Raw genomic sequence first — 15,195 nt, 5'->3', positions numbered from 1 at the left:
CAAATATTCTTGACATCATAAAGCTGACAATCTAATGAGGCATAAAATAAATGCAAGGGTGTGGAAACCTGTGTGTGTTGTGGCCTTCATCCTCAGATCATGATGAATTAAGGGCGTTGCCAAACTCAGCCTCTGTTCACTGCTGCCAAATAGAAATGCAGAGACAGAGTTTGGGGTGAAGCAGAAAAGAGGAGCTTTTATTGCTTTGCCAGACAAAGGGGGCCACAGTGGGCTAGTGCCCTCAAGACAGCCTGGCCCACCCTGGAGCGGGTGGTGAGGAGTTTATAGTGTTCAAGGAGCATGATCAACTCCTGGACAAGTCTTGGATTGGCTGGTGTCAGGGTGGAGTTTCAAGCATCATCAACCTTCTGGTTTCAGCCAGTCTAGGGTCTGTGTCCTTGTGGTCAGCAGTTTTCATCTAGGCGGGGATGGGGTGGTCTGCTTCCTGTAAAACAAGTTAGGAATGTGTGTCAGGCCTTCGTGAAGATCTTTCGGGGATCTGGGAGTTTGGTAATTCTGCTATGGGGCAGAATTACAGTCTACATCATTACCAGTTCCCCAACCCAACAGCTATTCTTCGTTTCTACATTTTCACATTTCCAATTTTTAACTCCCGAGTCAGAATTTTACTTCCAAAGACAAGGATACAGGGTCTTGTAGATGGTTTCAAGTTCCACCTTTTCTTTGGTATTCCTCAATCTTGAGGAGGAACAGATGCAGGACAAGAAAGGGACGCAAGTTCTAGATTGAGAGGTTAATTGTAAACTTGGCAGAGGAACTTAGTTTCTGTTCTGTTTCTATTTCAATTTTCCTCAGGGAAATGAAATAACAACTGCTCTGGTTATGTCCTGCTGAAGTGGGGAGTGCTGCTGCTGCTGCTAAGTCGCTTCAGTCGAGTCCGACTCTGTGCGACCCCAGAGACGGCAGCTCACCAGGCTCCCCCGTCCCTGGGATTCTCGTAGTCCTGCCTAATTTGGGGAATGGACACAGAGTTGGAAATAATCTTGAGTTCAAGATTGACGTCAATATTTTGTATTAAGAAAATGTTGTATCTCTTTGATTGCTTTGCTCTAGCAACCTGGACAACCATTTGAAAATTATTAGACATAACTGCAATGAAGATAATGGTTAAAACACACCTTTGTAGTCTTTTTCAAAGAAGTCTTCCTGTCTTTTGATGGCAACCAGGAAAAATAAGTTTTGGAGTGTTTGCTCTTTACATATATTCAGTAACCAAGTAGTCTTTTGCTGGGAGGCTGTAGGTTGAGTTGTCTCATTTGCTACTGTTTTTGTTGTTCAGTTACTTAGTCATGTCCAACTCTTTGCAACTCCATGGACTGTGGCACGTCAGGCTTGTCTGTCCTTCACCTATCTCCCTGAGTTTACTCAAACTCATGTCCACTGAGTCAGTGATGCCATTCAACTATCTCATCCTCTGTCGCCCTCTTCTCCTCCTGCCCTCATTCTTTTCCAGCATCAGGGTCTTTTCCAATGAGTCACCTCTCTGCATCAGGTCACCAAAGTATTGGAGCTTCAGCTTCAGCATCAGTCCTTCCAATGAATATTCAGGGTTGATTTCCTTTAGGGTTGACTGGTTTGATCTCTTTGCAGTCCAAGGGACTCTCAGGAGTCTTCTCCAGCACCACAGTTCAAAAACTATTGTTTTTAAAGTAGGATAAAGATTTCATAGTTACAAGAAGACCTCAAGACCATAAGGTTGCAGTTGGCAGCCGCTAGTAGGTACTGTTTTAAAAATGGCTGATGGTGTCCTCAAGTCTGATGAAGTTTAGAGAACTCAAGTTTTCAGTAATCCAGAAATATGTCTGAACCCATATCCACACTGACAATCTAGTTCCACTTTGGATGTCTGAACCACAGTTATTCCATTCTGATTTTTCCATGTAATTTTTAATGGGTAAAGCAGATGTACAATGCATGTTTAATAGGCCACAAACAGGCTGTTTTGGTTAGCCTAAAGTTCAAAACAATCATGTATAAGCCAGAATGATTTCCCATACTTGAACATGCAAAAATTTCTTCCATCATTTTCCCCCTTTGATTGCAAATCTTTCCATAAATGGCATTGGCCATCAATATATTTTTCCCGTGTTGCCAGAGTGACACAGTTACCTGCTCTGGTCCGTCTACTTCCCTCGGTGCTACAGACCTCTTTGTTTACATGTTTGCCTACTTGTCCATGTTGGGGGGAAACTAATCAGATATCGTGAATCGGCTCAGAGATACGCGAATGGGGAAGTGCTTTGTAGGCTATGCTGTTCATCATTTATCCCCAATTGTCACACAAGCACTGTACATGTGCTTTAAGCAGTGCACTTAAAAGATGCAGTGATACACGCCTGTGACAGCTTCACTAGAGAATTTTCTTTTTTAATCCTGAACATTGGGGTCAAAAGCATGGTTAAAAGTAAAATGATAACTTTCCATTTTGATAGGAAGACAACCATTTGGTAGACAGTGCAGTTGGATTAGTTGGATGGTTCTTACAGGCTTGGTCCAGATTTTAAAATCAGCTGTCTTCTACTGTTGTCTTCTTCTCATCTTAATATGGGTGTTATTTGGGGTCAATAGTCTTTTCTATAGACAGGCCAATGCACAGGCCTTTCTCAAGTGGGAAATATGAATTTTCAAGAGTCAGTTCCCTTCAGTATTGTCCCACAGGTACTAGTTAAGAGTGCCTGATATGGGTCGTTTTATTTAGTTTGGAGACAGTCCTTTAAAAGACGCCTTTTCTAGCATCCGTAATCTCTTAGTTGTAAATCACAGGGCATCTGATCTTCATGCAAAGGTAGATTATTGTGATTAGCTTCAGAAACAAGCTCCGGATATTCTTCTACTAATTCAATTAAATCTTATAATAGCTTAACAGAGCAACAAAGAGTCATCTTGGACATAGCAAAGCCTCAGTAAATATAAAACTTCAATATCCACAAAGGTATACTATTGAAATAAAGTTTTTCTCTCTAGATTATCCTCATTTTTATTAAATCCAGCCAAATCAAGGCTGATTTGTTCCAAATAAGTCTGGTTTCAATAAACATGGCCTGCTTATTCATATAAATGTAATTGCTCATATAGGCTCTTTTAAGCCTTCAGATTTTACCTGTGCTTCTCTGGTGGCTCAGATGATAAAGAATCTGCCTGCATTGCAGGAGAATTGGGTTTGATCCCTGGGTCGGGAAGATCCCCTGGAGAAGGGAATGGCTACCCACTCCAGTATTCTTGCCTGGAGAATTTCATGGACAGAGGAGCCTGAAAGGCTATAGTCCACGGGGTTGTAAAGAGTTGGACATGACTGAGCAAATAACAAACACATCTCTTCTTTTGGTTCTGACTCATTCGAAAAGACCCCGATGCTGTGAGGGATTGGGGGCAGGAGGAGAAGGGGACGACAGAGGATGAGATGGCTGGATGGCATCACCGACGCGATGGACATGGGTTTGGGTGGATTCTGGGAGTTGGTGATGGACAGGGAGGCCGGGTGTGCTGTGGTTCATGGGGTCGAAAAGAGTCGGACACGACTGAGTGACTGAATTGAACTGAACTGAACATCTAGATTCTTGTATATGTCAAGAGACAGTTTTTTCCAGTCACTTGATAAAGTTGCTTAGACCTCAAGGGCCTCCAATTTTTGAAGAAATCAGGCAGAGAGAAAAGAAAAATATTTTAATTTTATCCACAGGTGTTTATTACCAGATTTTTATAAATCAAAAGTCGTTTGAGGAAAAGGGCTTTTCTATATCTGAAAAACAGATTAGAAGGCATTAGTATGTCAGACAAGTCATAAAAATTATAATCATATTTAGCTGTTCATTGAATCCCATATAATTAATCTTTGTTCTGTTTGAGTCCAGTTTTTCCGTTAGTGGCATTGACCCTGCCTAGTGATCGAAGATCATAGTGACAGGGATAATTTCAAGAAGTTTGTGAATTTTTTCTTAAGGTTACTATGATTTGTCCAGTTAAGTGGGTGTCTTGATCACTAGAGATTGTAGAAATTATATTCCAGATGGGAAACATATTTTCTAACCTTTTCTTTTTCATTGTGAGGACATCAGCCCTGAAACCAGGGAAGGCTTTAACCCTTCAGACAGGAAATGCGGTTTGTCAGGGAGCTGGGAAAAAGCCAAGCAGCAGTCTTGGATTTCCCATACGCTTGATTTTTTTTTTAGTTTACAGTTATTGTTTATTCATTTTAAATTCCCTGATTTAGGAGTAGACTGTTGTCATGTTTTAAGGATATCAGGATAGCAAAAGTCTGACAACAAGGGGTTAATTTTTTGTAGACACAGAATGAGCTTTATCTATGCGTGCCATAATCTTCATAAATCATTGTGAAATAATACTCATTTACTTTATCAAAGTAACAGAAGATTTTAAAAACAAATATAAATCACTTGAAGGCAAAGAAATCTGTATAGCCTGTTGTTAAAAGCTGCATTCCAAGAAAACTTTATTCTCTTAACAGAGAAAGCCAGATTCCCGTCTGGTATCAGTTCATTGTTGATAACAAAATTTGTTCATCTAGTTAATTTTAGTTTAATCTTAGAAAGACCCTTCAATAAATCTTGAAGAGGTAGTATTTTTGTAAAGGCATCAGAGTGAAACTATATCTTTCTATAATGAAAAAAGGCTCAAGAAGGCAGGTATAAAATCTGATTACAATGAAACTGACAAGGTAACTTGGTTACTACTGTGACATGTGATAGACAGTAACTAGAATTATGACTGATAATATTTTACCAATACATATTAAATCTTTATGAATTCTATATAATTTCTAGATTATCTCCATTAGTAACATTTACCACACAATATAACCTGAGAAGATTTATTACTTATTTGACAGTATTTCCCATGCACCTTTAACATACCAAATTAACCTAATTAGTTTAATATCTTTCTTTGGGATGCCTCAAAAGTCCTCTGAAGCACCCCAAAGTTAGTCAGAGATCAAAAGAAGTTCATCAGAATTTGCTTTTAGGAAGTTCCATCAAAAAATATTAGAGAGTTTAGAACATTCAGTCAGATTGGATCATCAGTCACTGTGAAAAAATAGTTATTCTTGCAGCCAGAGTAACAATAAAAGAGATTGGCTCAAGATGGTGGAGCAGAAGGACGTTCGATAATCTCTTGAAAGAACCAAAGTCGCAAATAGCTGTTAAACAACCATTGATCAGAGGATGCTGGAACCCATCAGAAAAAGATACCCACATCCAAGCTCAGAGAGCAAGCCATAATGAGATGGTAGTGAGTGAGTGAGTCAGTGAAGTCGCTCAGTCGTGTCTGACTCTTTGCGACCCCATGGACTGTAATATACCAGGCTGCTTTTTCCATGGGATTTTCCAGGCAAGGGTACTGGAGTGGGTTGCCATTTCTTTCTCCAGAGGATCTTCCCCACCCAGCGATCGAACCTGGATCTCCCACACTGCAGCCAGACGCTTTACCATCTGAGCCACCAGGAAAGCCGTAATGAAATGGTAGGAGGGGCACAATCATGATTAAATTAAATCCCACACCCACCAGATGGGCACCCTACAAATGGGAGAACAGCACCAAAGAAGTTCTCGAACACTAATGAAGGTTCTGAGCCCTACATCGGACTTTCCATCCCGGGGATCCGGCCAAAGGACTAGCAATCCCCAGGGAATCTGAGCTTGAAGTCCAGCGGGATTGGATTGCAGGATTTCCACAGGACTGGGGAAAACAGAGACTCCACTCTTGCAGGGCACAGGCGAAACCTTGTGTGCACCAGGAACCAGGGGAAAGGAGCCGTGATCCCACAGGAGACTGAGCCAAACCTACCTGTGAGTGTTGGAGGGCCTCCTGCGGAGGTGAGGGTAGGCAGTGGCTTGCCACGGGAACAGGACACCGGCAGCAGCAGTCCTGGGAGGTGACCCTTGGTGTGAGCCCTCTTGGAGATCGCCGTTAGCCCTACTGTAGAGCCTGTAGTCTCCAGGGCTGAGTCCCCTCAGGCCAACAACTAACATGGAAGGAGCCCAGCCCATCAGCGGACAATTGGTTTTAAGTTTTACTGAGCATGGTCTGCCACCAGAGGGAGACCCAATTTTCTCCGACACCAGTTCCTCCCATCAGGAAGCTTGCCTTTTCGCCTTATCCACCAGAGGGCAGACAAACTACAAGAAGCAAGCAAGCAAGAAGAACTACAATCCCGCAGCCTCCAGAATGGAAACCCGCAGTCACAGAAAGCTACTCAGAATGAAAGAGCACAGGACTGTCTTCCAGATGAAAGAACAAGATAAATCCCCAGAGAAAAAGCTAAATGAAGTGGAGATAAGCAATCTTCTGAGAGGGTAACAGGCAGGAAGGTCAGGGGTCTCCAAACGGAGAAAAGAGGCTGCAAGTGTCAGACATTTTTTATCTCTCTCTTAAGCAGCAGGAGGAAACAAACCAGTGTTATATATATATTTTTTCCCTTCTCTATACAAATTTAGAAAGAGGTTTCTCTTAAAATTCTGTGTTGCCATAATGACACCTGGTCCCACCTGAACTTATCTTGTCTTAAATCTTGAGCTAACCAATGCATTTTCCTTACGGAAATATTTGTCTTAAGCTATGTTATTGTGCTTTGCATTTACCCTAGACTCTGTCTTCAAGTCAGTTCCGCCTAAGGGCTCAGAACCTACTTGATAAACTAGTTTGTTATACTTATCTATGTTCTCCTAATCTATGTTAATGAAACTATATATTTGTATGGAAATCTGCTTTTCTTCAGGATTCATGTCAATCGTTTTATATGCCCTGGATGACTCACTTGGTGCCAATGTTATCTCAATGCATGTTGTGGGTGAGGAGCCTGGCACCATTCACTGAGTTTTGAGACATTTCCTTTCTCTCATTAGCAGACTGCTAACATTCAGCTAAAGACTAGCAGGGGGGCACTCTTTCTGCTCCCTTCTGACGTCTATGTCAGAAGCTTTCTCTCTTTTATACTTTAATAAAACTTTATGACACAAAAGTTCTGAGCAATCAGGCCTCGTCACTGGCCCCGGATTGAATTCTTTTCCTCCAGAGGCCAAGAATCCCGGCGTCTTTTGTGGTTCAGCAACAACCTTTCACTTCCAGAAAAAGAATTCAGAATAACGACAGTGAAGATGATTCAGGAGCTCGGAAAAAGAATGCAAAAGATGCAAGAAATGTTTACCAAAGACCTGGAAGAACTAAAGAAGAAAAAACAGAGATGAACAATACCCTAGAAAGAATCAATAGCAGAATAACAAGGGCAGAAGAATGGATAAGTGACCTGGAAGATAGAATGGTGAAAATCACTAAAGCAAAACAGAATATGGAAAAAAGAATAAAAAGAAATGAGAACACTATAAGAGACCTCTGGGACAACATTAAATGCACCAACATTTCACATTATAGGGGCCCTAGAAGGCAATGGTACCCCACTCCAGTACTCTTGCCTGGAAAATCCCATGGACGGAGGAGCCTGGTAGGGTGCAGTCCATGAGGTCACTAAGAGTCAGACACGACTGAGCGACTTCACTTTCACTTTTCACTTTCATGCATTGGAGAAGGAAATGGCAACCCACTCCAGTGTTCTTGCCTGAAGAATCCCAGGGACGGGGGAGCCTGATGGGCTGCCGTCTATGGGGTCGCACAGAGTCGGACACGACTGAATCAACTTAGCAACAGCAGCAGCAGCAGGAGAAGACAAAGAAAGAGAAAGGACCCGAGAAAATATCTGAAGAGATAATAGCTGAAAAGGTCCCTAACGTGGGAAAGAAAACAGTCAACCAGGTCCAGGAAGTGCAGAGAGTCCCAGGCAGGATGAACCCAAGGAGGAACACAAGTGTACACAGTAATCAAACTGATGAAAATTAAAGAGAGGTAAAACATTAGGAAGAGTTCCCAGAGCTCACACAAGGTTGGAGGACAAACCTCGTGTCGACTGAAAAGCAAAACAGAGCCCGGCACAACCTAAAAGCCACGCGTTAATGTTTTATTTGGGGACCCTGCTGAGGACTACTGGGGCTTCCCTGGTGGCTCAAAGGGTAAAGAATCCGCCTGCAATGCAGGAGACCCAGGTTCAATCCCTGGGTCAGGAAGATTCCCCTGGGAAAGGGAATGGCAACCCATTCCAGTATTCTTGCCTGGAGAATTCCATGGACAGAGGAGCCTGGTAGGCTATGGGATACCAAAGAGTTGGGCACAACTGAGTGACTAACATCTCCACTTTAGCTATCTAGGGCCAGTATCCTGTTTTCCTCCACCCTGAATTCCCCTCAGGGAAATCATCAAACCCATGGAACCCAGAAGTTCAGTAAACTTCAAGCACAAGAAATTGAAGAAAACTATACCAAAGCAGAAAGTGAAGAGGAACTAAAAAGCCTCTTGATGAAAGTGAAAGAGGAGAGTGAAAAAGTTGACTTAAAGCTCAATGTTCAGAAAACTAAGATCATGGCGTCTGGTCCCATCACTTCATGGGAAACAGTGGAAACAGTGTCAGACTTTATTTTGGGGGGCTCCAAAATCACTAAAAATGGTGACTGCAGCCATGAAATTAAAACACGCTGACTCCTTGAAAGGAAAGTTATGACCAACCTAGATAGCATATTCAAAAGCAGAGACATTACTTTGCCACCAAAGGTCCGTCTAGTCAAGGCTATGGTTTTTCCAGTGGTCATGTATGGATGTGAGAGTTGGACTGTGAAGAAAGCTGAGCACCGAAGAATTGATGCATTTGAACTGTGGTGCTGGAGAAGACTCTTGAGAGTCCCTTGGAGTGCAAGGAGATCCAACCAGTCCATTCTAAAGGAGATTGGTTCTGGGTGTTCTTTGGAAGGAATGATACTAAAGCTGAAACTCCAGTACTTTGGCCATCTCATGCAAGAGTTAACTCATTGGAAAAGACTCTGATGCTGGGAGGCATTGGGGGCAGGAGGAGAAGGGGACAACAGAAGATGAGATGGCTGGATGGCATCACAGACTCGATGGACGTGAGTTTGAGTGAACTCCGGGAGTTGGTGATGGACAGGGAGGCCTGGGGTGCTGCGATTCATGGGGTAGCAAAGAATTGGACACGACTGAGCGACTGAACTGAACTGATACCAAAGCACCTTGTGTGATGAACTGCTTAAAACCAGTGGTAAGGAGAAAACACTAGAAGCAGAGATTATATGATGCACAGAGGATTGAAGATAGGGATGCCAGCAGATTTCTTGTCAGAAACAGTGAAGCCAATGCAGTGAAGCAATGTTTGAAATACCAAAGCACAAAAGCAAGACGAACAACTTGGAGTTACGTGCCCAGTGAAAACATCTCTGAAAAGTGAAGGGGAAATACAGTTTTCAGACATGCAAAAGCAGAAAGAATTCCTTTCTAAAATTAAAAAAGAAAAGAAAAGACAGAGGAAGAAAAGAAAAATCAAAGAGCTCTGCTTAATAAAGTAACAAAGGAGATAAAATGGAATCACAAAAGATTAATCTCTTCACAGAAGAGAAGACAGAAAAGAGAGGAAAGGAAAAAAGAACAGATGGACAGAGAACAGGGAAGGCAGGATGAAAGCCTTAAACCCATGCCACCTGCATTCACACTGAATGGTCCAAACAGAGGTCACTACTTTAGCTGCTGGAGACACAGACACCGGGCAGGCGGCTGCTGTCCAGCAGCTCTGGAAGGCTACCCTGCCCTTCACTGCTGCCCTCACTCACAGACGCTGCTCCTGCTTGGGGGCGATTGGCGCTCCCAGGAATTGGAAGGCACCTCCCACCTCTCAGCTCCTCCTGGGCCATGTGGCCTGGGTTGTCCCTTGAGGGATGTCCCCTCTGTGGAGCCTTTCCTGGTCCCACATGGCAACAACCTCCTCTGTTTGGAACTTCGCCGGCTGCCCCGGGCTTCCAGGTGGGGGGTGGGGGTCCCCTGTGGAATCACCGTCCCTTCCCTCCAGGTGAACGTCCCTGTCCCTGCTCCCCACCTCTTGACCCAAAGCCCAGCCACACGGGCAGACTGCCGTGGGGTCCCCTGAGGGCAAGGCACAGTCCTCGCCTGGCGCAACGCAGTCCCTCTGCCCGACCTCTGTGGCCCGCGTGTCTGACCCGCTCTTTCCACTCCCTGCTGCGGGTTCCGGGGCGCCCAGGGCCCCTAGTGGGCTCCGAGTTAGGGGCGGGGCAGCCTCCCTTAGCAGCTCCTCCCAAGGCCCGGCTCCCGCGTGTGGCCACCGGGTGGCGCACTGGTCCTCGGAATATTCCTGACACAGAAGGAGCGGCGGCCGGATCGCTGGCCCTGCGAGGGCGGAGAGGGAGAAGCCAGCTTCGGCCAGGCGCCGGGACCTCGGACCTCCGACACTGCGACGCGCTGGATTCCCCGGGCGCGCGCAGCTGGTACGCGTAGGGCTCCCAGGCTCCGGGAGCAGAAGGGTCTTGCTCAAGACGACCTGGTAGGACAAAGCGGGATCCTAGAGACCCTGGGCCGGCAGGGCTTGGATGTGGGCGCTGGGTAAGGGCTGGCAGGGTGGGCGGGGTGTTCCCCCGGGTGGTCTCAGGCAGTCAGGTGGAGAGCTTGGCCTGCCCATCACGGCTGCACCCACGAGCTCCTGCGCCCTGCTTCTCAGGTCTCCCTCAGGAGGGCCTTCCTTGTCTGGGGCTGCAGAGGAGGGGCCTGGGGAGGGCCATGTCCCCTCCAGCAAGGCAGGGTGACGGCGGCACTTCAGGCCTTGTGCATGCTGCCAAAACTGGCTCTGGGTGACAAGCCCTGGGACTTGGGGGCCTGTGTGTGCGGATGACCGTCGCCCCCCACCCCCTCCACTCCGGAATAGCACTCACACGACCACACTGGTTTTCAGTCATTTATTCCAACGCTGGGCTTTGAATAGAAAAACAAACAGAAACCAAACAGATGAAGATGAAATCAGGAGGGAGCGGAAGGCCTCCTGTCCCCTCCCCCACCCCGCTGCTCTGGGAGGGAGGCGCCTCGTCTTGTGCCAGGGCGGCTCCAAGCCTTCAGCTCTTCCTGCCCCTGCGCCACCCGCCTGGCCCCAGACCTTCTGCAGAGACCCCAGCCCCGGGTGTCTGAGCCTCCATGAGCCTCCATCCTGGCCAGGGAGAGGAGGGGGTGGGGCCCTGGTTCTGGGGGTCACAGGCCAGGGGCCCAGAGGAGGGCGAGGAGGCCGCAGGCCAGCGCCAGGCCGAGGTGGGCACTGGTGCGGGCGGGCGCGGCGCTCTGCCAGCTCTGCAGAGCCTCATTGCACAGGTCGCTATTGCAGCACAGGGTGGTCTCCTGGCCCTTGCTGACTTGGCCCTGCTGGTTGTTCATGGGCGTGCACCACACTGAGCAGTTCTTCTCCACCAGGTTCCCAGACAGAGGCTCCACTGGGGATGGGTGGGCAAGGTCAGGCCAGGTGGCACCCCATCCCCCAGGGCCTCCCAAGTCCCACCTTCCATCGCCACCAGGACCAGACTGTCACTGAGATCTCTTCCACCAGCCTCCCCAGGGATGATCCTCAAGCCCCAGGGTGCCCCACAGGGCCTCCTTCCCTCCCCCAGATGGCTCACCCCTGATCACAGTCTTGCAGAAGCTGGAGCTGGCTGAGCAGACCTGCGGTTTCTTGCAGTTGCTGGAGCTGGTGCACACGTGGCAGCGGAGTGCCTGGGCTGGGGAGAGAGCCAGGGCTTCAGCAGGCTCCAGGGAGCCCTCCCAGAGAGGCTGGGGAGACCCCTGCTAGACAGAGCTCTCTGCTGCCCCTGCCCTGGGCCAATCGCTCTGAGGTCCCCGGGCCCCACCGGGGCTCACATCTTGCACACAGCCCCGGGAGGCAGGAGGTAACGTCCCCATGGGCTGGGGCCCTGGCGCCTGCCCCTCCCCAGGAGCTGTCCAGCACTGGGCGTCTCTAGAGGACTGGCGAGGCGGCCAATATGGCTGCACTGAAGACCCTTCCCCAGGGGCATCAGAGGCTCTGGGGTGTGCTAACAGCAGCTCACAGGACCTGGCTGCTGTCCCCTCCCCGGGGACTGTCTCACAGCGGGCAGCCCACGGTGAGGACCTGAGGCGGAGTCGGCACCCTGGGGACTGTCAGTTTGGCCATGCTGAGCCTGCAGGGGGATGGGCGACCCTGGGAGGGCCCTGGGGCCTGGGAGGGCATTGGGGCTGGCCTCTGGCCTCTGTCCTTCTCGGGGAGAAGCATATCAAGACAACCCCCAGCATTGCTCCCTCTCCGCGTATCTGATTCTCTAGGTTGACTCTAAGATTCTCTGATTCTGAAATATTGTAAGTCTGTGATCCCACCAAGTTAAGGTGCGGGGTTTACTTTGTTCTAGCCCCCGCAAGCCCAGGGTTCTCCGTGCCTAGAGGGAAGCCACTCCAGGCTTCCAGGGTCTGGCTTCCCACTCCCCCAGCCCCCACCCCCCACCCAGCCCTTCACCTGGCCCAGCGGCCGCAGCCAAGGCGACGAGGAACAGCAAGACTGTCTTCATCTTGGGGCGCCTCTGGGAGCACTGGCGGCCCCCTTCTCTGGAGGCCTTATAGTTGGGACAGGTGCCGGTGGGAGGGGCGGGGACCTGCCCCACCCTGCCTGGCCCACACCCTCCAGCCCAGCACACCCCTGCCTGCCAGCTGCAGGGCTGTCTGTCCCTCTCCACCTCCCGCCCCCTCCCCCTCGTCAGGCTGTAGACAGAGGTGTCAGCTGGGTCTTCAGCTCACTCTGCTCTCACCCTCTGCCCAGCTCTGGTCGCTGTCTCCGACCCCCACCCTCAGATAGGGTCACAGAATCCCAGGTCTGTGCAGGTGCCCTGGGGGTGCCCAGTGCCATGTTCGGGCCGGGGTGGGAGGAGGCCCTAGATTCTTGGGCTCCAGGGGCTCAGGGTTGCTAGGTCAACCACCAGGTCTCCTGAGAAAAAGACCCCAGCGTCGACTTAAAAAACAGTCACAACCTGATAGTTGAGAGCCTGGTGGGCTATAGTCTATGGGGTTGCAAAGAGTCGGACATGACTAAGCAACTAACACACACACACATACACACACACGTTTTATTTGGTGGGAATGTTTGGGACTTCAGGCCTGGAGGGCAGCACCTCAACTGACCCTGAGAGAACTGCTCCAAGGAGCAGGGCAGAGAGGAGTCAGCTTATATAGGAGTTTGTAACACAAGGCGTGTAGTCTGAACATCCGAAGTATTTCTTGTGAGTTAAAGAAAACCGGTTATCTCGAGTTAAGCATTTTCAGGTTTTCCTCTGTATGGGAAGATGCAGCAGTCTGGGCTCGCTGAGGTCATTCCTTCCATATGCACCTCAGCGACCTGGGTATCTTCAGTGCTATCACAGTGTCTTCAGTGCTCACTGCGGGGGAGCGGCTGCAGCCTGGTGGCTGCCGGGTGGCAGGTATCCTTCTCCTTCCTGGTTGCCCTGGATGGCTGGAATGGCTCTTGACTGTGATGTCCTTGTTTCTCAACCTGGAAGCAAAGCGTTCACTAAGTTGTCTGGACCTGGGTGAAAGGGGGACGGAGAAGCCCTCAGGGCAGGGCTGTGGATGCTGGATGTGCTTGCAGAGAGGTGGGCACCACAGTTGGGGGGGGGCATGTGATCCAGTGGGACCTGGAGTGGCAGAGGAGGGGCAAGGGCCGGGCTGCTGGGGAGGGGGCGGTGTGGAGGGAAGAGTCAGGCCCTCATTGTGACGGGTGCTCTCTGTGTCTGCTTTGGTCCTGAGAGGCAATGTGCTCTTCCCGGCCAGGCCCAGGGGCCCATCTGGTGCAGGGTTTGCCTGGGGGTGCCGAGCAGATCCCCACCACCATCCCACTCTTGCAGTGTTCACAGGAGGGACTCGGGCCTCTCACGAGAGGTTCCTGCCCCCCTGCCCCTCTGCTCACAGGTTTCTCTGTCCACTTGCTGGCCTTGAAAGTACAAGTGAAGTCGCTCCATCACGTCTGACTCTTTTGCCACCCCATGGACTGTAGCCTGCCAGGTTCCTCTGTCCATGGGCTTCTCCAGGCAAGAATACTGGAGTGGGTTGCCGTGCCCTCCTCCAGGGGCTCTTCCCAAACCAGGGATCGAATTCAGGTCTCCCGCATTGCAGGCAGACTCTTTACCGTCTGAGCCACCAGGGAATCCCTTGCTGGTCTTGGGACCCCACCACTTCTTTGTTGTTCCTGGAGAGCCTGCTGGGTGGTGTGGGTGAGACGCACAGAGGCAGGCCGTGAGGACCGCGGGTGGGGCTGGAGCACTGACGAAGGTCAGCCCTGGGCACTTGCCAGCAGCAAGCCTGCCGATGGGCCTGCCGATGGACACGCCCCTGAAGGTCTGGGGGCAGGGCCTGCCCAAGGCTCCCTGAGGCACCGGCTCAGGCCTCTCCTCCCCGAGGCCCCCGGCGAGCAGACGGCTGAGCTGGCCTCTGCTCTTCCCTGCCATGGTGGGGCCGAGTCAGACTGCAGCGGACTGCACAGAGCTGGGGGCCCAAGCAGGCACTGCCTGCCCGCACGGGGCCTGCAGAGCCCGCCTGAAGGTGGAGGGAGTGTTCCGGTGCCTTTCGGGACCCCGGGGCACAGGAGGGGGGCACCAGAGCCCATGAGGCAGCCCCACTCAGCCTGCTGAGCCCGAGAAGGCTGCTTGTCCTGAGGGCTGATCCCAGGGCTTGTTTGGGGGTCCGGACTGAGAAGGGGGGCAACGTGGGGCTCTCATGCCCTGATCCAGAGAGAGAAAGTCACCCCGGGCTCTGGGGCCTCCCCACAGGCAGGAGGCAGGAGCGGGAGGGAGGGGGCCCAGGAGGCCTGGGAAGTGGGCGCAGTGACAGGGCGGAGACTGGCAGGGCTGGGGAACGCAGGAGGGGCCGGTGACTCACGTGGGCCCGGGGGCACAGACACTGCTGGGAAAACAAGTTTAGGGGATTGGATTTCCTGTCAGCCCTGTGCTGCCGCACAGTCGAGGCTAGGAGTGGAAGTCTGCGCGTGAGGCCGCTGGGCAGTGGGATCCCCGCACGTGGGGCTGGGGTCCCTGTACCCTGTGCCCACCTCCGGGGCGGTGGCTGTGTGCCCTGGTGGCAGGGCTGCTCACTGGAGGCAGAGGTGGCGTTGGACCCTGCTCTGTGGGGAGGAGGCCTTTGCCCTGGACAGGGCTCTCGCCTCTCCTGGGGGCTTCCTAGCAGAAACATCAAGGCCAGATACCCTTTACTTGTGGGAGAAAGTGGGTGATCCCGATGACAAGAGCTCTCAGAGGACTGGGAGTT

The 15,195-nt window shown here is 50.3% G+C and overlaps 2 protein-coding genes across 2 annotated transcripts in view; one reads left to right on the top strand and one right to left on the bottom strand.

The window, feature by feature from the left end:
• Nucleotides 1-2,248: 2,248 nt before the first annotated feature.
• The window catches only part of LOC113904501, a 30,805-nt gene continuing 17,858 nt past the window's right edge, over nt 2,249-15,195 (top strand). Inside the window, exons 1-3 of the mRNA XM_027561713.1 lie at nt 2,249-2,263; nt 9,701-9,888; nt 10,183-10,423. Of these exons, the coding sequence (XP_027417514.1) occupies nt 2,249-2,263; nt 9,701-9,888; nt 10,183-10,423 (444 nt within the window). The remainder of the gene's footprint in view (nt 2,264-9,700; nt 9,889-10,182; nt 10,424-15,195) is intronic.
• Nucleotides 10,818-13,531, bottom strand: LY6D (lymphocyte antigen 6 family member D). Its single transcript, XM_027560692.1, has 3 exons — nt 12,404-13,531; nt 11,538-11,636; nt 10,818-11,354 (listed from the first exon to the last, which is right to left on the bottom strand). The coding sequence occupies exons 1-3, from the start codon at nt 12,453-12,455 to the stop codon at nt 11,119-11,121; spliced, it is 387 nt and encodes a 128-aa protein (XP_027416493.1). The 5' UTR covers nt 12,456-13,531; the 3' UTR covers nt 10,818-11,118.

The sequence above is a fragment of the Bos indicus x Bos taurus genome, chromosome 14 (genome assembly GCF_003369695.1).
Source record: "Bos indicus x Bos taurus breed Angus x Brahman F1 hybrid chromosome 14, Bos_hybrid_MaternalHap_v2.0, whole genome shotgun sequence".
Lineage (NCBI taxonomy): Eukaryota > Metazoa > Chordata > Mammalia > Artiodactyla > Bovidae > Bos > Bos indicus x Bos taurus.
Note: the sequence above shows the minus strand (reverse complement) of the source record. Positions and strands in the feature narration are given on the sequence as shown.